Genomic DNA, 22,529 nt, shown 5'->3' with positions numbered 1-22,529 from the left:
CATTTAGGTGAGCTACAATTTGTGGAATCTTGAGTTTTAGTTCGCAGGTTCGCCTTTACACCCCACCACCCTTCATCCAGTGCAGATTTTTCTCCCACTGTAAGCTTCCTCTCACCTTTCCTCTGCAGCCAGGCTCAGGGTGGCCTGACTTACCTTCAGCCTGCTGTCAGCGGCTGTAAGCTGCTCATCCCGCACCAGAAGAATTATCAATCTTTCTTCATCCTGCACTGTAAAAAATGTCATTCTCCCTGTCCCTGCAGTCCTGTTTGGCACAAAGACTGAAATTAGAGATTTACATCTCTTTTACTTTGGTTTACAGGGAGCTGGTTTAAAGGAAGAGCACTTCACTCCCTTTGTTCCCTGATAAATGTTAACAATTACAACAATTAGAAATGAAGCAATTATATTTATCAGATTCGTCTCACATCACCGTGTTTTTTGTGTTTAATAACATCTTGACGCTCTCATCATTCCAGCGTGCATTGGACTGTCTTGTGTTTATTTTATTTATTTATATATTTTTTGCAGTGTGCGTCCGTGGATGAGTCACGTGACCCGTTAAGCTTCGGTGTATTTCCGCGTTCACGTCGGCCGAGCTGTATCAATGACTCTCCATGGGGGCTTCACCAGGCTGCGGCTGATGTCTCCGCTCTGCACCCATGAATCGGTAGCTATCTGAGGGTCTCCTGCTCGTCCTCTTCCTCCTCCTCCTCCTCTAATTCTCCGTTGAGCCTGTCGTCGACCAGTCCGGGCGAGCTGGGGGGGAATTCGGGAAAAGGGAGCCGCAGCGCCGCGCACCGGCCGACGGACACCCCGCCGCGACGCTCCGCCAACATGTTCACCCGGATCAAGTCCGCCGTGGCCGGATTCATGGGCGGAATGATGCCCGGGGGCGGCTACAGCGGTGCGGGCAACCCGGGCTCCGAGCTGCCGCTCAAATTCCCATATAGCAGACCCGAGTTCCTGGGCCTTTCCCCAGATGAGGACGAGTGCTCGGCGGACCGCATAGCTCGGCCCATCCTCATCCTGAAGGAGAGCAGGAGATTACCGTGGGCCACCGGATACGCTGAGTAAGTAACACCGACCATGTTGACCTCAAATGGGAGCTTAAATGCAATGTAAAGCATCTTTGGTTCAGTGCTGTGGAGGCCCCAGGGCGGTGTGTGTGTGTGTGTGGGGGGGGGGGGGGGGGGGCTTCATCCTCAGGCTGGATGTGCAGTTCTTCTCCAAACAAAAAGCCCTGAAGTTGGATCCAGGCTGCACCTGTTGGTCACCTGGATCCTCTGCAAGCTTTAAGCAGCACGCTGAATTGCGTGCAGTTTGGAGTGATGACAGCAGCCGAGCTGGCTTTCACGTGCAGGAGGATGATACACCCTCCACCAGCAGCCTCTGGGCACTAAGCCATAACTGTACTCAGTCAGTCAGTGGGATCATATGTCACCATTTTACTGTAACAGGCCAGTTCAGTAGGGTGCAGCCTCATATTCAAACTCCAGACAGCTGGAGTTCTTGAGAGAGGAGTTGGTTTCTTTCTATGCATTAGCATCTACAATAGTACTTCTCGTACTTCGTCATATTTTACACCAAAACATTTTTACCTTTGTGCTTGGCGTGTTGCAAAGGTGTTGCAAAATGAGATATCATGCTTCAAAAAGAGAACCTACATGAAGTAAAGCGCCATCACTGAGTTTTGACGAGATATTCCTAATACACATGATCCTTTTTAAGCATCATGCTTGTATTGTGCATGGATTCCTGAGATATGGTGTATAAATTCTTTTTTTTTTGACCAATGTGCTGAATATGACAGCTTTAGTAACTTAAGATGAACAGATGATTGGAGTTGTAGGCATCTGTATGTAACTCTACCTGAACGTCCTTCAGGCTTTGTTAACTTAATGAGTGGTGTTTTGCCGGATGTAGCTTAGACTGCCACAAACAACAGGGAGCTCCTGGTTTGAACTAAACCACTGAAGGGATTCACTCAGTTACTACCAACTGTTTACTAAACCTGTGATCCATGGACAGGATGTTCCACTGTTATACTGATGGAGGGTCAGAAGAAAGACATTAACTGCAGTACAAGAAAGAGCAGGCAGTAAATGGCCTAATTAAATATCAGCAGTCATTTTCTTCTGTCAGCATGGTGCTTGGTGTGTATCTTAAAGGCAAACAGATTTCAGAGTAGCTTTTAGCAGCCCCATCCCCTCCCAACCTTGATTAATATATCACAAAAGGAAATTTATAGTTGGTAATCTCCCTCTCTGCCTTGAAACCATTAATTTGTGTTGATGGCATTTCACAACAAGGTACATAAAAACTTAAGGAGTTAGGAAAGAACTGCTATTAATCAGCAGTTACCACACAGTTTGGCGCCATAGTGGTTGGAACATGGGTTCGGTTCCCGGCCTGGGGCCTTTCTGTGCAGACTTTGCATGTTCTCCCTGTGCCTCCGTCCAAAGCCGTGAATGTTCAGGTTGGGTTGGTGACTCCAAATTGTCCGAAGGTCTGAGTGTGAGTGGTTGTTGGTCTCTGTCTGTCTCTGTGTGTTGGCCCTGTGATGGACTGGTGATCTGTCCAGGGTGTACCCTGCTCTCACCCGATGTGAGCTGGGATTGGCTCCAGCACCCCCCACAGCCTGGAAACGGATAAGCGAAACAAGATAAATGAATGAATGAATGAATGCTCTGTCAGATATGATATGAATCTACTTCATCAAATCTCCCTTATAAATTTTAGCCACCTCAAGAACAGTGGTGCTATATACACACACATATATATAGTTTCCAGTAAAAGTAGCATATCATCATGATTATTCTGCTGTTTCTGATTAAAGACATGCTGCAGCTTTAATTCATATTACGTTTGGAAATCTTTTTAAATAGTTCCTCTGTGAAGTTGAGCTCTTTTTGGGCGAAAAAAATATCCCATTCTGTTGGCGTTCTTTGAAACACATTTTATATTGTTAGAAATATGTGGTCTCTTCTCTGAATCCAATAGAAATTAATGTTGCATGTTAAGTTAAGATCTTAGAGATCTTTTTCAGTATGTTTGGCTTGCACGTTGCTCTATTGCTTGTCACCTGTGAAGAAAAAGTTTTTTTTTTACATACACACTTGACTGATACTCAGAGGTGGTATGAAGTCTCTCTGCGGGGCCAGTGTGGTTAATGAGTTCAGCTTCTATCAGCATTTAGCTGTAATTAAAGCCTCCTATGGTTTCATTACAGCAGCCGTTTTAGCTCTCACTTCTCATACCTCAGATGTACCTCAGACGTGGTAGCAGAGTAAACATAAGTCATTTTTTTGTTTGTTTGTTCGTTTCTTTTTTATGAACAATTGTAAGTACAGGTTTAATGTTTAATGGTCTTTGGTGTCTCCCTTTAACCAGATCTGTTTTGTCCTTAGCCTTATGCCCCATTTGTCAAATTTAAATTAATTTAAAGTTTTGTGATCCTGCTGACAAACCAGGACACGAGCCAACAGACAACCCTTGTGTTAATAATTACCCTTTTACACAAAGATTTCTCCAAATGTCGCAGAAGCACAGCGCATTGGATTGCTGGAAGAGCGATGGTTAGAGTATGAAGATAATGGAAAATTGGACTTTCGTTTTAAAAAACTAAATTATAGGAGTGAAAGTGTGAAGTTGTTTTGAGTTTATTTTCCAGCGTTTCCAGCTAATTAACAAACTGCAGAAGTTAGCAAGGCTAACGGGCATTGAAGAAAGCCCCACTTATATGCCGCACTTCCAATGTTTAACATTCGCTCATTGTATGTAAGTTCCCGGAGGACATTAAACTGGAATGAGTCAAACTCAATATCTGATATAATACAACTCCACTCACTGTGGACAAATGGACTAAGATCTAGAGCTGAATAGGTTTTGTCTTCTTCTGTGTGAAGTCAATCACCCATTGTTGCTAATAATTTAATAGTTAGTTTCTTCTTCCTGGGGTCTGACTAAGAAAATAAAAAAGAAATCGGGGATAAATCTTGCACCAAAATCACTATAAAAGGCATTGGTGCTATTTTAGTGATGGGCCTCTCAGTCCTATTAGAACTACATAAAGATAACCCTGAACACACCCATTCTGATGATAAAGTCAAGGTCACATTGTGCTGTTTCTTATCTCATATTCAGGCTGTAGGAAAATCATGACCAAAACACTCATGAAAAAGTAAAAAATTTTGGCTTTTTGTAACACAGCTTTGTTGTGACAGTTCCTTTCATCTTCCAAGTTGAAACACTGGCAAAGCGTTCGAGCATTGTGCCTCACCAAAGAATTATTACATCCTTGGGGCCAATGTCTGGCCCAGAATCTTTTGCTGAGGGTAGAGAAACAAAGACGGCATTACATGTCTGACAATGGAGGGGAAAATTAGGTTTCTTTCCTAATGGGAGGAACGGTAATTGTCCTGAATGAAACAAAAATGTGATTGGCAGGGAAATAATATTGACTGTCATTCTTCCTGCAAAATGGTAAAATGGGGACAAATGAGTTTGCAGGATTATTCCCAATCACATGCTCACAAGAGGACCAGCTGTACTTTTCACGAAACACAGAAGGATTATTAAATTAAATGCATGGAAGTTATGAAGGATGAGAATGTTCTTTTGCTCATAGTTTTTTATCTCCATGGTCCAGAAGTTCCACATATTATTATCAAACACACTATAATCACCTGCACATGTTTGTCCTCACACCCACAGGTCAACTCATTACGGTGGTTGTTGACAATAGATTAGATGAAGCAGCCAAAGGCTTCCTGGACTTGTGTGTATCAACAAGCATGAAAGAAGTCCATGTGTCATAGCGTTTTATGGCTGTAATAACTCAGGGTATTTTCCACTGTGGTTATAGCTGCATTGGTAACGCATTAGCTTTGAAAACTGAGCTAAGTAATCAGAGTGAAACCCAGCCCCCTGGAGATAGTGGCTTTTATACTATGCGTGCATGATGAATGACACATTATAGCCAAAGTACTGCTGAATATAGTTCAGGAGCTCCCTCAATACCACAAGACACTTTTGAAACACTTTTTGTAACACACATTGGTTGATCATGGATGCGCTAAAGAAGCAGAAATGCTGTTTAAAGGATTTAACACATCCTGCAACAATTGTCCGATTTCATTATCACTCAGTGTCTTTGTCATTTTCTTGATTAATGGTTTTGATCTGTAAAAGCCAAATGTCTATTATGGGGTGGGGGAGGGAGGGGCAACAAGATGATGGTCGCTTAAAAAAGTTTGGTCAACTGGGTGATCAACTAATTAACAAATCATCCTTAGTGATAACAAATCAATAAGCAAGAAAGTTGGTTTTTTATAGCTTGTATTGATGCTGTCTCCTCCCATTTAACCACTGAGCCCTGTAGAGAAGACACAGCACCATCCCTCTACTTTCCTCCTCTCAATCTTAAAACCCTGCTAGTAACCCAACAGCTGCAACAAAGAGCTTTACAAGGCTTTCTGATGAATTTGTCTGATTTTCCTCATACATTTATTTATAATTGAGGCAAAAGAACAGCACCCATTCATGTAAGAATAATATGCATCTATATACGCACATATTCCTGCATGCGCTCAAATTTTTTTACCTTCTGCATTTACTCCTGAACCATTTATCTCAGTTGCGAGTTAACAAGCATTTGAAGCAAAGATCCAGACAATGATGCTGCCCAGCAGAAAGCATCCCACAGTCTGAGTCTATAAATAGACATGCCGATTGCTGAACTCCCATACACAGGCATGCATGGCAGCCTCCAGATATGTCTGTCGGACTTGTCAGTCTTGCCAGAGCTGTCTTCACAATCTGACACTCTTCACCATGTCGTGGAAGCCCTATGACATTTGAACTGCCATTAGCTGTTGTTTTTAGGCCAGTGAAAGTTTAGTTATGATAACAGAAAAGCTCTGTATCTAATTTTGTTGACATGTAGACAATTAAGACTTTATTTTTTATATATACAATTATATTCCTAATGCTAACGATTAGGAGGTGTTATATTCACTCATCATGTTTGTGCTAAACATAAAATTAGAGCAGAATAACCAACATTAATAGTTTCCAGTGGTGAGTCTTAGTTTTTATGATTTTGAAAACTTTGAATCGGACCAAAGGATAAGAAACTGTCCATATTTATTAGTATTTCCTTACGTACACATTATTCCTTGCATTAAGACCATGATCAATTTAAATGTAGCTTCAAAAAGGACTAGGCATATCCCAAATATATACCTGATCCATTTGGTGTGTCCAGGGTCTGTCTGTGTGTGTTATCCTGTCCTCATGCAGACACATGGGGCTAATTTATCTTTATTAATCTACTAGACTTAAAGCCCACTTTCAGTACCATGGACAGCGGCATCTCACCAGGCATGACATAAACTTTGACATTTTTGTTGAAAAATTCAGTATTCAAAATGCTGTTAACATAAAAATGTAGGCTGTTGCCAATAGGAAAAGTCAGTCACTTGGAGACAGTATAAAAAACAAATTGAAATGTCAGAGTATGAAATCATAAACCACATAGTTACTGTGTGGTTGGCCTTAATTGTTACTGGGTCATGGCATCATCTTTCTCTGTGGTCTGTCTGCTTAAATAAGAGACCACACACAAAAATACATACATCTGTGGGCACAAGCAGACACTCGAGTGAAGCCCACTAATTCACCCAGAATCCACTGTCCTGATGTATCAGATCACTCCCAGCAGAGCAGCATCGCAAACAAGCGCTCCCTGTTTGACCCGCATTGCTCTTTCTCCCACCTTACAGGGTGATTAATGCTGGTAAGAGTGCACTGAATGAAGACCAGGCCTGCTGTGACGTTGTAGTGGCCAGAAGGAGGCCGATGAGCTACTGCCCTCCCTCCACGCCCAGCAAGACCCCCACCGCTAAGAGACGCAACTCCCTCCCCAACGGAGAGGGCCTCGGGCTGCACACGGACAAACCGGGAGAGGTGAGCATAAAAAAGCACAAACATGCATTCTATGGAATGCATTAGTATACACACAGGTTGCACCTATGAACAGGTAAATTCCCTAAATATGTGGTTGAATACAAAAACATTTATTGGACAGGAAAAGTTTGCCATTTTAGCAAGTTCATCTACTAGATATCCTGCTTCGATGAGAATTGAGATTGACAAATATGAAGGAGATAGTTAACTTGCTGAATCATATATACAAGAAGCATGTAAACAACTAGGTATAAAAGGAGCATTCTTGGTTTTGCATTAGAATTGAACAGAATGAATTTGATAATAATAATTAGATATACTAATTTGTGAGCTTTGGAGTTGGTGGTTGGCAGATTTGCTGTTGTCTGTATCCCAGCTAACTGCCTGCTACCTGCAACTTCGCATCATAATGAAAGCGATCCTTTCACTGAACTTTAGGTCTCTTGCAAACTCAACTCATTCACACTAGCAAGTTTCATTGCCTCCAAAATCAATAGTATAATTGTTGTATATTTTTGATAAAGTCAAAAATCAGTGTCAATAGTTTCCTTCAGTGGCTGTTAGTTACCATAAATATGAGGTGGTTTGTTGCAACCTTCACCTTCAATTATTTAACAAAAATTATGTATAGAAGGTCAGGAAGTACCTAACAGAGTTTGTGTGATGGCACAGACATGACGCAGACAAAAGAAAGCCTTCCGTAGTTGAGATGAGGAGGTCTGACCTCTGGTCCTCTGTCACTCACAGGAGGAGACAGGATGAGTCAGGATGCTCCCTTTTCTCTCCTTTATGACTCACCAAGTTCAGAACTTTATTCTATTCCACATCTCTGCTTTAGACTTTCATTCATTCATTCATCTTCCACTGCTTATCCGTTTCCGGGTCGCAGAGAGTGCTGGAGCCGATCCCACCTCACATTGGGTGATGGCGGGGTCACCCTGTACAGGTCATCTGTTCCTCACAGGTCCAACACACCGAGACGAACAACCATCCACGCTTACACTCAAACCTACGGGCAATTTAGAGTCACCAATTAACCTAAACATGCATGTCTTTAGACGGTGGGAGGAAAAGGGAGTACCCAGAGAAAACCCATGCAAGCACAGAGGAGAATATGCGAACTCTGCACGTAAGGGGCCCGGGAACTGAACCCGTAACCTTCTTGTTGTGAGGCAACAGGACTAACAACTAGGCCACCGTGCTGCCCTTGCTTTACACATTACCAATATAAAGATTCATTATTTATATTTTCCTCTGTTGTGTCTGCAGGAGACTGAAGGTCTGGTATTCCACTATTGGGCCTTATTCGACGGTCATGCTGGTTCAGGTGCAGCAGTTGTCGCCTCCCGTCTGTTGCATCACCACATCGCCTGCCAGCTCCAGGTTGTTATTGAAATCTTGCGCAACATGGCCTCCCCACCTCCCACTGTGATGGGAGAGGATCCTGACAACAACCCCTACCTCCAGGGAAACATCCAAGGCCCCCACCGCTCCCTGACCCGGGCTATATCGCTGCGCGGGGCTGCAGGCGCGCCCGGTTCTCCGTGCACTCCACCGCCGCCATTGCCACCTCGCTTCTTTACAGAAAAGAAGATCCAGCATGAGAGCCTGGTGATAGGAGCCATAGAGAACGCTTTCAAGGAGATGGTGAGAACCAGCTGCAAAATCATTACGTACAGTAACTGTGTCCGCTCATTCTGATTACCTCTGAAAGATTTCTCCCTGGAAGCGACTCTGCGAGGCTTCATTTCTTAACATTTAGTCTATTTAGGTTGGTCTGACATTTTGAAATATCATGGACATAGTAACACTAATGTCAGCCACATTCCTATTGAAACTGGGACATTTAAGAGAGCAATCCCTTCCTTAATGTTATTAGTCAGAGCTGTGCCAAGTCTAAATATCTGACATTAATAAAGGAGTCTTGTCAGTGCTTTTATGGCTCTGGTGACATTTTACCTTTTTGATCAGTTACCTATCACTCAAAATGAAGTAATATAATTACTGCAATTAACTGATAGCAAATGAAACCACAAGAGTATTGCCGATCAATTAAAATATATTGAAGCCATTTAAATAGAAAATAGATATTCAAATATTTGTTCGCAAGAAATGTCAGAGTGAAAGCAGCTTTGTGACAATAAATGAATTGACTTGATGAAGTGGAAAGTAGCAGTAGGTGCAGCGTTATGCTTTGTCTCTGTAGATTGTATGACTTTGATCAGCCTTGCTTTCAAAGAGGGACATAAAAACCTGGCAAAGCAGAGGATTTGAGCATGAGTGAGGGTCACAGGAAGATAGGTGATGAAGTATGGCATATAGCACTTGAGATCCTTTGTAGTTGAATGTATTTAATCTGCTGTGATACGTGATGAATCCTTGAGTCCTTTTCCCTTTTAAAGAGTTTAATTAAATGAAGCAGACCTTTCCAAAACGGTTCCACTGTCACTGGAGTAAAAATCCTTACAACGTTAATTAAAATATATGAAATCGTCTCACCATGGACTCTGCTTATATAATAATCCACACTTGAATGCATTACGTGTATAATTGGACATTTCTGCTGTAGCAACATGCTCCCAATGTGTGCGCAGTAAACATTTACATGGATACAAAGCAGATAAGGAAATGTCATCTGTCAATGTCTGCCACAGCAGCATGTCACAAAATATATCTCACATCATTTGCTTTTTATTCAAAGGCGTTTGAGGGGAAAACAGCCACAGGAAATCTATTCTTGTGTCTTCACACATCCAGCCAAAAATAATGAATTAACCCTCCAAAACAGAACAGATTCTTTTGTACCGTTCATTTGATGCTTCGCCTTGAAATTTCCATCTCTCATGTTGTGTGCCTCTTTTAAAAAACGTTGAAACAAGCAGTCGTTAAAAACCAGTGTATGCCGTATTACCACTAGATGGCAATGGAATGCAGTACACGCTGTTCAAGTTGTAACCCAGACTATAAAAAAAGCTCTTTACAGATCGACCCCCCCACCCCACCCTTTACACTTGTGGACAGAAACAGTCTTACACTTGATTTGGCATCCTTTGTTGAAGGTGATCAGTGTGTCAGTCAAAGCTGTGGCCTCTGCAGAATGAAATCCAACAGTCTTGATCAGAGACCTGTGGCTACAGGGTCTCTACACAGACGTGCAAAATCTCTGAGAAACGCATGTAGTTATGTCCTTGTTGTATTAAAGAAAGGCCAGAAATAATAGGCCATGTTTTCATACCAAAAACCTAAATATATATTGTAAAATAAGGAAATACATACACTGGCTGTAAGCACTTGTGCAGATAGTGCATTGCTCCTTCAACCCAATGATGCAAAGTCAAGATAAAAACCTTCTCACATTTCACTTTCTGCATTATTCATGACCAACAAGCACTTGTATACTGACACATGGTCAACAAGAGGTTCAGGTCAAACCGATCGATAGTCTACAACAATGCCCACACAGCTTCCCCCTTGCTGACAGGTTGATCAAATTCTACCAGCTTGGGCTTAGTCTTGCTTTCTGCGTCTGAATTATTGAACTGAATGAGACACTGTGGATTTCAATGCTTTCTGCTTGCGTGGGCTACTCACAGTGTGGAGTTTTTTTTTAATGACCTTTTGTTTTTCCTCTTGTTCGTCTTAAGTGATGCTTCATTAAAGAAAACGTCTCTTTTTCCCAGGACGCCCAGATTGAGAGGGAGAAGCAGGTGTATAACATCTCAGGAGGATGCACGGCCCTCACCGTGGTTTACCTGCTAGGAAAGCTATACGTCGGGAATGCGGGGGACAGTAGGTGGGTGTGCTCAGACTTCCAAATGATATGGTTTGTGAAGGACCTGAGCTTAATAATACTGCAATGCTCCCCAGGGCTCCTGAAAACATATAATGGCGGTGCATCAACATGCTGGGACAGAGAAAGGAAGTCTGACAAATAGAGCTTTTGGTTCCTTTTTAATGAAAGGTTACATGTGCACAAGGTGATGTTACTTTTCTGGCTTTTATTCTTTCTGCAGGGCTATCATTATTAGAAACAATGAGATCATTCCCATGTCAACAGAGTTTACCCCAGAATCAGAGCGACAGCGACTCCAGTTCCTGGTAAGACAAACATACTTTCATCTGTATTCTGTTGAGAGTTTAATACTGATCTGCTGTGATAGCTGGTCTTTAATCCGACATGTGACAGATGTATGTAATAAAGGAAGTCTTACTGTGTCAACACAATCAACAGCGCAAGTCCATCAATTTCCTATAGAGCTGTGTCTTTTTATCGTCAGTGAGTCAGACTTCTGCAATTCCATGTGTCTCATGGATTCATGGGTAAATGTGTTAAATAAATGTGGTGAAAATTTTCAGTGCTTTGAGATACTCGTCACCTTTACTCTTCAACATTTCAAAGAGAAACATTGTGCTTTTTACTTCACAACTTTTATCTACTTTTATACTTCTATTTGATTGCTTTAATGATGAATCAAAATATCCATAGTGATTGACAGAAGGTTGGCTGGCAGTTATTTGTCCAAGTCATGGAAAAACATAAAAAGTGATTTAAAATATTTAAGACCAATTAAACAAATACAACCCTAAAATGCTGCTTAAACATTGATGTAATATGAACCAAAATATATATCCCAATATAGTATCTTTTCTTAAAATTATACATATACACACATGAAGAGAATGGCAATTTCTCTTAGCTTTTCTTTTATTTATAAAACACATACTTGGACTACACTGGACAAATACCATTTAAAATATCTGGTGGAGCAATCAGTTTTTAAGTAATGCATATTTCCGTTAGTGTTTTTTTTTTTTTTTTTTTTGTTAAGTCTGTTTTGTCGCATTTTACCCCAGAAAAGATAGAAAAGATTAGACGTGCTGTAGACGAGTCCTTGCGGGTGGTGTCAAAATGCTACCTCAAAGCAGTTGTGTTGCTGCAGTTACATTGGCTGAGCAGTTAAAAGTACAATATAAACAATAGAGGATTATATTGTATGATCGACATTTTTATGTCGCACTACGTTACATATCGTAATATCGCACAGCACTCCATCGATGTATGAGTAAAAATAATCTCATGTTTGAATACATAAACATACAAGAAAACATTTTCATCATAACTATATTTGTAAAACTAATACTTAAGCTACATTTTCCTCATTATTCCTACAAACTTTTACTAAGGTCACATGTTGAATACAAGCCTTTTTGAGCATTTCTTCCCCCACTGAGCAAACACTTCGTCAGAGCCATTGATGCCAGAAATGGCTTGTTGCATGAAAGAAGAAAATTATTGAGTTCAAAACCCAATTAATGTGAACTCGGTGAACTTTTTATTTATGTTGCGTTTTAAGGGAAAGAGAAAAAAAAAACAGCCAATAGCAGCAATGTTTTAATTGGGCAATATCCATTCTTCAGTAGTAGTCAGTGACATGAGGGAAAAAAAAAAAACAAAGTCATGGAATATCTGCAACTCTGCGACTGGCTCATCTGCTTGATTGACTCAAGAGCCATCACTGTCTGTTCCCCAGGGTTTCATGCAGCCTCACCTGTTAGGAAATGAGTTCACACACCTGGAATTTCCCCGGAGAGTTCAGAGGAAGGAAGTGGGCAAGAGGATGCTCTACCGAGACTTCACCATGAATGGCTGGTAAGTCTCATGCTCTTTTCTCCTGCTATTTCTTTCTCCTTTTCTCCCTAATGCAGTATTTTCTCTGAGCACACAAAGCACTTGAAGATTGCAGGCTCCATATCCACAAAAGAAACCTGTTCTAAAGTGAATTACACCTGCCAAGCTATGATGCGAAATGAAACGTGCAAATTTTTCTGTGATTGCAAATCCCAAACCCCCACCCAGCTGCCTCCACTTTAAATGAAACAATAGTCTGGTTTTGTATTTATTTTTTTTTTTATGCCACACATTGGGGACTGCCAGGACCACAAAGCTTATTTTTGTAGTGATTTTGCTTCACATCATACACAAGCATTTGAGCCATTATGGATGCAGAAATATGATTATAGCCATTATAGATAGTTAAAACAAGCAAGATGTCTCAATTGTTGAATATTATCCAGACAGAAGTGTATGTAAAATACATATGCATAAATAAGCACTTGCATATTTTGTCATGAAATTCAGGAACAATTTAATGATAAATAATAAGTGAATTGCAGTCTGGACAGACATTCAATGGCAGCTTTAAGTTGTTGAAAATATTCAATAGCTTAGTGAGGTTCAAAACACAACTCTGTATCTCAGCTCTTATTTTCAAATGTCGAATGTTGGCCTGGGCACTAACAGGCAGGCTGCAGGAGAATCATTTTAAGGGATTTGATAAAGCCAAGAATCTGTAATGACTGCTATTGGCAACAGTGGTCTGTTTACAAGAAGCAGCTACAGTCGATGCCCTTGAGCAAGGCAGGATTCATTAAGAGCTCCTCAAGGGCCCAAGTGCTCATCTGAATTTCTCAGAGCCCAAAGTGATGTTTGCTAATTGCTCGGTTTGTCCAGTGAACACTTGGAAGATAAAAGATGTTTAAATATAAACCAGAGAAAATCCGATTCTGGAAGCAGGATACAGTGAATGTTTGGCATCTATGAGTGTTTTTAAGTTGTGTAACTCTGAAACGCAGAGTAGATGATGCTAAAAATGAGCATTCGCCTACAGCGGAGTAGATAAATGAGTGCAGCGTGACTCAGTGTTGCCTTTCTGTCTGTGAGAGGTGCAAAGTTTGATGAGCAGAGATGGAGAAGCCCTATCTCGAAAGGCTCAAAACCAAAAGCCCAGACATAATTAAGCCATGTTTGGATTGTGAAAAGCACACATCTCTGTTTGAGATGGACAAATGGGCAGCGAGAGACGGAGAATGACAGACGGAGAAAACTCTGGTCAGATATGAAGCCGTTTGAAGTGGTTGATATCCTTCACTGACTGGTGATGCCAAGTCTAATTTAGCCAGTCTAAGTACATCAGCATCAGCCATGGAGTCTTACAGTCTGACATCAAAGCCCTATTTTTAAGTGTGTTCTTAAATCTTCTACTTTCACTTGTTCTTGAGAATTTGTTGTTGACTTGTGTATTGGAATATACCCCCCTGTTGCTCTGTCTCACTAAATCTTTCAGCAGAAAAACACTTGCTTTTGCACCCCAGACGAAACCATTACTTGCATTGAAAGGCAGACAAAATCAAAAGTGATGAAAACCTTGATGAAGAACATCAGTCGCTTTGTTTCCCACTTTCAAATACATTAATAAACATCCTCCAGTATATTTTATTCAAGTCGAAGTAGTGTGGACTTCGGAAGATTTCGATTTTTATTAGGCAGGGATCCGCCCTGCCTATTAAAATGTGCCTGGCAAAGAGATGCTATCAAGTTGCATCTAGGAAAGTGCACTTAAGGAGCTGTCGTCGTACACTAGAGACTGAAAGTCAGACTATCTCAGCTCCAGCTGCACCAGTATTGACATTCATACTCCATCTATCCAGCTGGTCTCTAAAATGTCCAATATAAAATTTTAATCACAAAGAAATGGAACAAGCTGTAATCGCAGCAAAGACACCAAATCACTGTATAAAGTGGTGGCGGCTAAAATGTTAGCTGGCATTTACATTCGTTTGGTCGGACTTCTCTCTGCTCCTCACCAACTCACCAAGAATGAGTTGGTGATTATAGTGTTTATGCTGGTGATGGAGAGCTGTTAGAACTGCAATATCATAACATTTGTCTCTACATCCAGCACCTTTCATTACATGGTCATTGTATCATGGTCGATATGAAAATGGTGGCAAATAAAATAAATTTAATGTTAAATACAAAACACCCAGTGGCCCAGAACCAAAATGTCTCTCAATGTCTATGTGACCCAGAGAAAAGAAGGTGTAATTATGGAGACCTGTAAAGTTTACATTTGCTCTTCACTCCACTGAGCAGCTCTTTCTCAAAGTGTGTATGTGTGTGTGTGCATCAGACGGTTTTGATCTTCTTGACTGTCCTCAAACACAGGGCCTACAAGACCATTGAAGATGAAGATCTGAAGTTTCCACTAATATACGGTGAAGGGAAAAAGGTAAATGTCTGTCTGAGACCTGAACGTGTATTTGAAATTCAGAAGTGAAGAGAGAGCGTAAATTGCTCAAGCACACACACACCCCAGCTGCACAAACAGTGGGTGACAACTTGGCCTCTGATGTGTGTGTGTGTGTGTGTGTGTGTGAATTTACACTCTTAAAGAGAAAGAACTCTGTCCGCCAGTTTCACTCCAGTAGCTGCTTCTAATACTCGCACACACCCTGGCATTGAGATGGACACACACCACTCGGGAGATGACAGTCATCTCTCTGAAAAGTGCAGTTAATCCCCAGATGGACAGCGAGGGAGAGAAAGGAACTGAAAACGCTCCATTAAATAAATTGCACAAAACGCTGCAAGTTCGAAGTCATGTCAGCTTGTTTCATATTTGCAATCAGTTCCCTTTGATGCAAAGAGAGACGTAACAAGTCCTCAGCAGAGAAGGGCGAAAAAAAGAACCCTCTGTCAACCACTGTTCTAAATTCAGTTTTCACACAGGGATGAAAGAGTGGAGGAATATTGAAAGAGGTTCGCATAATTAAAGGAGTAGAAAAAAAAATCCTTAGCCCACAGGAAAACATTAAACTGTCTCACAAAGTGCGATATCTTGTGCAGATCATTTCGTGTTGTGTTGCCTTACAACATACAACCTAACCTCCTTTTAGTATGTAGTGTTGTGAAGGAATTTGTCTATTTACAGGAACATCAGAAAACTTTTATGAGAGATCGGCCTGATGGAGATGCTGCCAGTAAATGCAGCAGTATGTGGAGCACGGAAATTCTCTGCCATCCTATTTTGATGTCCTCACGCCAAAAGCGTTCATTCCTGATGTTTTTAGCAGATGTTAACAAATCTATATTTTTACTCTACATTAAGCAGTTGTCAGTAGTTCCACTAATGTTGGACATGGCGACAGAAACCGTGTTTAAATCTACTCGCTCAGAAATGACTATCTAACAAGTACGTTTTTCGTACGTCTTACAAAAACGCTGAAACCGGACTTTGTGTTACAGGCCAGGGTGTTGGCCACTATCGGCGTGACACGTGGGCTCGGTGACCATGACCTTAAAGTTCACGACTCCAACATCTACATCAAACCGTTCCTCTCCTGTTGCCCTGAGGTAAGAGCCACGGCGGCCCCTGAGAGCTCAACGGACTGCAACAAAATGCGAGGAAACACAGAGCTGCAAAAACACTAAATAGACAAATGTGCCTCAAATAGTCACCACATGTTTGTGTGTGTTCTCCTAAGTTGCGGTGGAGTGAGCTAATAATTCTAAACTAATCTGCATATTTGGAAGTTTGCTTCATGTCTCTCTTATTAAGACATAGATGAGAAGATTAATACAGCTGTCGTGTTTATTTAAAAATGCCAAACTGTTGCTTTAATTTTTATCTTGAAGAGTTTCAGTGTCATGTTTCATTGCACTCTGCTTGCTACAGAGGGACCAAGGCTTTCTTTTGTTTGCATGTGGGTTTATTCAAGGTCCTGTGCCCTCAGCTAAAGTGACATTGCACTCGTGAGACCAGCAGATATCAAGTTACGCCTGCGGTCAGACTGTGCTTTATTGCAAGGTTTTCCAAACGCAAGGAATTGTGGGCTGACGTCTTAACATCTGTCTCCTTAAACCCATTAACCTTCAGTCTACAGTTGTTTCCCAGAGCTGGTAAAATTATTATATAATCCCACTTTGCAGATGTTTCCGTTCTTTCGTCCTTTCTTCTACCTCGTCCAGTTTTTTTTTTTTCCTTGCCTTACCTTTGTGCCATGACTTCGGTCACATGACTTCCCCTACTACTACCCGTGTCTTATCCTCATCACAGTCACCAGAGGCGGCATTTTACTGCCTCTCTGTCTGAGCCAGGTCCTGTGCTGCAGGGGAACTTGAGCTCACCTGTCTGACTGTCTGGCACTGGTTTCAAAGAGCTTTCATCTCCTGACATAGCTCATCTTACCGACTTTTACATTTTTCCTCCCAGTGCGCTCTGCTTGATCTTTAATTCATTAATACCTGAGTTCATACCAGGTTCACATGGAAGACTTAACTCCTCTCAGCTCTTTGTATCTCTGTCAATAGGCCTCGGTTTCTCCTCCAAAAGCAACTCTATCCAAAGTTTTGTCAGTGAATGAAAACTGCATTGAATTCATTAAGCTATGAAAATATTCGATCAGTATAGATTTCAGTATGGTTGGAAAAACTTGAGTTGTACAACCGTACCAAAAAAGTTTTTCATTTGGTTTAAGTATGTAATTTGATATCGGTCATAGACTATCATTTACACTTTATGGCACAATTAACATCAGCAGAATAACTGCCATTTTATGCTTGCATGTCCTTTATATATATCTATGTATTTCAAATAATTTTTTTAATTCAGTCTAACTCTTTAATATAAAACTGAAATAGCTCAACAGTTATTGGATTGATTGCCAGGACTGTAAAACCTGTAAAGCATTTCCATTTTTTCAACTGAGGCCCTATTTTACAACTGAAGTAAACCTCCGGTCGCTAAACAGCTGCCCCACTGAAATCAAACAACACCGGCACATGAAAGTATGTCCCATAAAAGTGTAATGATTCCTACAGAGATACATGCCTTTGTTTAAGAGCAAGATCCTTATTTAACTAGAAACACCTGTTATATCGCTCAGTTCAGAGCACCAGACTCCATTGACAAAAATATCGATTTTACTCTGCAGAACTTGGGAGTTTCTGGTCTATCGCATCATTGATCAGGCCCATGTTGGAAAAATAAAAAGTGGTTAATAATTCAAAATTATTTTCTTGCTACTTCAATTTTGAAGCTCAGAAACATCGACATGTGAATTGATCAGGAGAATTTTACAATGGAAGCATGAATGTTTTGTGCAATGACGTGCAGGTGAAAGTGTATAACCTGACGCAGTACGAGCACGGAGCTGATGATGTTCTGGTGATGGGAACGGACGGCCTGTGGGATGTCCTGTCCAACCAAGAAGTAGCTGAGGCGGTCACCACTTTTCTAGCCAACTGTGACCCTGATGACCTTCACAGGTAGGATCATTTTTCCCTTCTGCTTCTCTGTCTTTCGCTTTCTTTTTAATTACAGGATTCTCTTGTGTCAGTTCCTTCTGCATTATGCCTAAATCTCAGTGCTGTAACCGAGCAATTGAATAGCAGATTTTATTCAACAAGCAGAGTTTCTGTTCCAAAGAAAATTACAACCATGGCCACTTAGCCTTTATTACAAAACAATTTGGCATCCTGGTGCACAGGAGGTGACGTGTCTCTCATCGTTTAAAGTCTACAGACATCAACTTCAAGGGTCATCATATCTCTGGCAGCGTGAAATGAGTCACAATTTCATTATCAAGTAAAATGAAAATACTGCGGCGTTACGGTGGAAAAGCTTCACTGCTGTTTCCTCTGTGGTCCAGATACACCATGGCGGCACAGGACCTGGTTATGCGAGCTCGTGGCGTGCTGCGGGACCGAGGTTGGAGGATCACCAACGAGCGTCTGGGCTCTGGAGACGACATCTCAGTGTTCATCATACCGCTGATGTATGGCAACCGTCAGCCATGAAAAGCCTGACATAGGTGCTGTCATTCAAGGACCCTGAAGGGCCTGCAGGTCTTTCAACCACCAGGACTGGTTAGTCCTGAGCTCAGAATCCAATTTCAGTTTCCTCTGTGCCGTTTGCACTGTTATTTTCACTGTTTCGCCGAGGTCAAATGAAAAATACAGATTTGTTGGTGTTTCATTTCTCTGTAGGAGTTCAGGGTTGGTCAGCCACCAGTCTGGCTGCATGGGGGTAACTAGTCCTGTACAGCACTGTATTGTTTCTTTATATTATGGGTAGGCAGGAAAATCTTTGACGGTAATTTCATACAATCTTTCAATTTAAATGAAAAAGATTTCATTTCATTTAAAGGGATACAGGGTTAGGCTTAGGGTTAGACAGGTGACAGGTGTTCCATGGGATGGTGGGGATGACTCCTAATTCCTGAAAGTCAGCAGAGATCTGAAAGCTAAAATTGACAAATTCTCATCCAAAGTGAAGAATAGACCTCTTTCTCTCTTCCCTTTCCTTACTCCTCTTTTAATGCTTTACAGTATCTTGCGCCTCCTTTTTCTACCCTGCCTTCTGTTTCAGTCCTCTGTCCCCTTCTTCTTTCCTTGTACTGTACAATCGAATTTGTAAATATGTTTAAAAAAAGAAAAAAAATCCTTGTTCATCTCCGGGCCATGGGTGGTGCTGACAGGTCAGCTGCATTTTCTGTTTCGCCACAGTGTGGCTTTGAAGGATTATTTTGCTAAATAACGGCAGTTTGCTGAACAGATTGCAGATGCAGGACAAAAAGAGATGACATGAAGTTGCCACCTCATAGTAGCAAGACGGAAGAGAAACAGTTTCACTGTTGAGATGGGGAAAAAAAAAACAGTGAATGACAAAGCAGGGTTAGAGTTTGGAAAAATGTTTGACTAGTGCACAGAAAGAAAATGTTCACTTTTACAAGTCATTTAATCTTAAATTTCTGTCTTAAATTTGGTTTCACTTAGTTGGTGATTAGCTGCAGCATCATGGGGTTAAAATATAAATCTAACATTTAGGATTCATTCGCTTATTCCCTTTTTCTTTGATAGTTGTTACTTTCAACTGTTAGCATGTCGCTTAGCATACTGAAACTATGGGGGAAAGCTGGCTGAACAGATCATTTAAACTACTTTCCCCTCCTTCTGTGGCTATGCTAACTACAGCTAACTGCTCTAAGGAAATTTTATGGAAATTAATGAAGAAAATTGTCAAAAAAGAAGGCTAAAAATGCCAAAATATGAGAGATATGCAAAGGAATGACTTGGGGAAGAATATTTGGAATAACATGGTAAAAAAGTTAGGTTAGTTTAATCCCCTGGAAAGTGAAAAATGGCTTGTTACAAGTCAACTTCAGATTAAATGACTTGTACATTGGTGTAGTCGCACTTTAGGCTGATTCACATCGCTCGCCGTGGGGCCTTGATACATGTGATGATGAAGAGGCACATATTCCCTGCAGCAGGGAGGAATAAATGAAATTAATGGAAATGACAAAATACAATCAAAGTGGATCTGTTCACCAAGGAGGGGAAAAAAAAAACAAGCAAAAAGCTTCCTTTTGCTTTGACATGTTTTGCATGTTTCATAAGCTTTAGATGCTTGATACAGATCACGTTGAGGGCTTTGAGTGCAATGATGTACTGTGTTTGGATGTAGTGATTTACTGTGTGTCAGTGCATGCAGTGACATTGTAGGCCTGGGAGTATAAACGACTGTGCAATGATTTACACTACTGTTTGTTTTATATGGACTACATTTACATTTCTGTAATGTATTAAAGAGAGCGTGACAGTGTTACTTGTTAGTAAATGTGCATTAACCGTGCATATTTATTTATGAAGTTGTCATTCCTTTCCGATCATTAGCCTCCCCGCCTTTGTATAAGAGCTAAAGGATGGGATTCATTGTCAAGGAAGGAAATTAAATCGGGGGGTGGGGGGGTGGGGGGGGAACCACACTGATGGCCAGACACGAAACAAAATGTTTTGTTTTGTTTTGTTTTGTTTTTTTCATTACAATTTCTTTCCAGAAATGCAAGTGTCAAGAGTTCAGTTTGTCTGTTTACTGTCACAGCTCCAAGAACTAGAGTGCACATCCAAGAGTTCACCTGATTTTCTCCATTATCATTCTGTATTCGCACGGGCTGCGGTGCTCAACCAGACGCAGTGGGTTGAGATGCAGGAGATGAGAAGCAGTCTTGGGGAAGGAAAACTTCCACTTCAGAGGATCAATAAGATCCTCAGTGTCTTGAGAAGTGTGATTCCAATTTAAGAGGAAAAGAAAAAAAATTCTAGCATCAAATTGAAACAGCATGTTTTAAAGGAAGTCAAATATTTTTTGGATTGCTTTGTGTTCATGATTTATTTATTTTTTTTTCTCTTCTCTATAATGGATTTGGGGAGTTCTGGAGTAGAGCTGCTTTACATTAGGCTTATGTCTCTTTATTTGTTAAACAGGCAGTACATGTGATTGACTGAATCCAAAGAAGTCCATTTGGAAACTGTGCAGTGCCAGGACGAGGAAGCCATTGTTTTGGAATTTGTTCCACATTTTGGGAAATAGACTCACTTATAATAAGGTATAAGTGATATCAGGTCTGCACAGTAAATATGAAACTATAGCTAGAAGCTATTACTTAGCTAACTCTGTCTCATCAATTCACTCTTCAGATTTTCTTTGTTTAAGTTAAATTAATTAATTAATTTGGGAAGGCCATTTTGGGAATTGTTTCTGAACATAACCATCTATAATTTATTTTTACATTTGGATCATTGAGCCTTTGAGCTGTTCTTATGTGGATCTTGTAGCGTTGGGATGGAGGCAAATTAGGAATTCCCTCACTTCCCTCTCAGTGCGAAGCTCAGCTAACCCCACTAGCATTAGTTTAATATTGGGTATGCAGACGCAATCATTTTTTTTTCCCCCAAAATGTTGAACCATTCTCTTGATATGTGCCATTGTACTACATTGGGCCATTTATCATCTGAGCTTGTTTATTTATTTAAATTTTATTTATTTCAATTTAATTAATTTTTATTATTTATTATTATTGCAGTTGGCATTTATTAGCTACATTCCTCTTACAAGCAGCATTAATTTTTATTTACCTGAAGTTTATATGGTACATTTCTCCTCCTGTACATTCCATTAAGAAAAAAGAAACCCTCTATATGTATATTTCATTTGAAGATGATGTATTGTAATACAGGTCATTCTTATGTTGTAGCTGCAGATTTGCATCCGTTCTTCTGCCATATAAGCTATTTTACTGTTGGCAATTTTTTTTAAAAACGTGTTCTCTATTTAATAATTTACTATAATTATTATGTTTTATATATATATAACATAATATATATATAAAACATAATAATTATAGTAAATTATTAAATATATATATATATATATAAACTGCCCTGCTGCTGCGTAATCTGTCTTAACATGTGTGGTTCCCACTTGAACACAGCACATTGAAATGAGCAGACTTTTCAACATTGCCCTGATGTATTGAGCTGTGACCATGTTAAGACAAAGAGCGGAAGTGGCACCATAATGTATGTTGAATGTTCATCCTGCTACCTGTTAATAAGCCTTTTCTATTAGATGAATGTCAAAGAATGAATATCTAATTTATTTTGTTCATCCTTCTGTGCCACCCAACTGCTGCACATCAACTCAGGTTCAACTATCGTGTAGTTTAACTGGTCACGCTGTTAAAGAGCGGTTGTCTGAGGACAGGAGGGGGGTCCTTCATGGTGGTTTAGTCGTTCCACTACATTTGGAAATTAAATGGCAGTGGATTGGTGTGTACGAGAAGCTCTTAGACTTGAAAGTTTGCTCTGTCCCTCCAGCCTGACTGACGATTTCCCTGTTTGAAGTTGCTGTATTGTTAAAATAGTCACTGCTGTTGTGTTT

General features: G+C 40.6%; 1 protein-coding gene across 2 annotated transcripts; it reads left to right on the top strand.

The window, feature by feature from the left end:
- Window positions 1-595: 595 nt before the first annotated feature.
- LOC115036811 (protein phosphatase 1H-like) lies at window positions 596-20,534 on the top strand. Of its 2 annotated transcripts, XM_029495169.1 has the most exons (11): window positions 596-1,070; window positions 6,783-6,966; window positions 8,236-8,349; window positions 8,434-8,613; window positions 10,647-10,759; window positions 10,980-11,064; window positions 12,498-12,616; window positions 14,972-15,035; window positions 16,052-16,159; window positions 17,922-18,073; window positions 18,457-20,534. In XM_029495169.1, exons 1-11 carry the CDS (start codon window positions 835-837, stop codon window positions 18,602-18,604), a joined length of 1,503 nt encoding a protein of 500 aa, XP_029351029.1. In that variant the 5' UTR covers window positions 596-834; the 3' UTR covers window positions 18,605-20,534. The 2 variants fall into 2 exon arrangements, with proteins under 2 accessions (XP_029351029.1, XP_029351028.1); XM_029495168.1 differs by having other exon boundaries at window positions 8,236-8,613.
- Window positions 20,535-22,529: the final 1,995 nt, after the last annotated feature.

This window comes from Echeneis naucrates, chromosome 23 (assembly GCF_900963305.1).
Source record: "Echeneis naucrates chromosome 23, fEcheNa1.1, whole genome shotgun sequence".
Classification (NCBI taxonomy): domain Eukaryota; kingdom Metazoa; phylum Chordata; class Actinopteri; order Carangiformes; family Echeneidae; genus Echeneis; species Echeneis naucrates.
Note: the sequence above shows the minus strand (reverse complement) of the source record. Positions and strands in the feature narration are given on the sequence as shown.

Excerpts from the sequence above, each read along its gene's own strand:
- LOC115036811 (XM_029495168.1), top strand. The coding sequence starts at position 835 with ATGTTCACCCGGATCAAGTCCGCCGTGGCCGGATTCATGGGCGGAATG. Across the intron at positions 6,967-8,235 it reads ACACGGACAAACCGGGAGAG|GAGACTGAAGGTCTGGTATT; the intron begins GTGAGCATAAAA and ends TTGTGTCTGCAG. Across the intron at positions 10,760-10,979 it reads GGGAATGCGGGGGACAGTAG|GGCTATCATTATTAGAAACA; the intron begins GTGGGTGTGCTC and ends TTCTTTCTGCAG.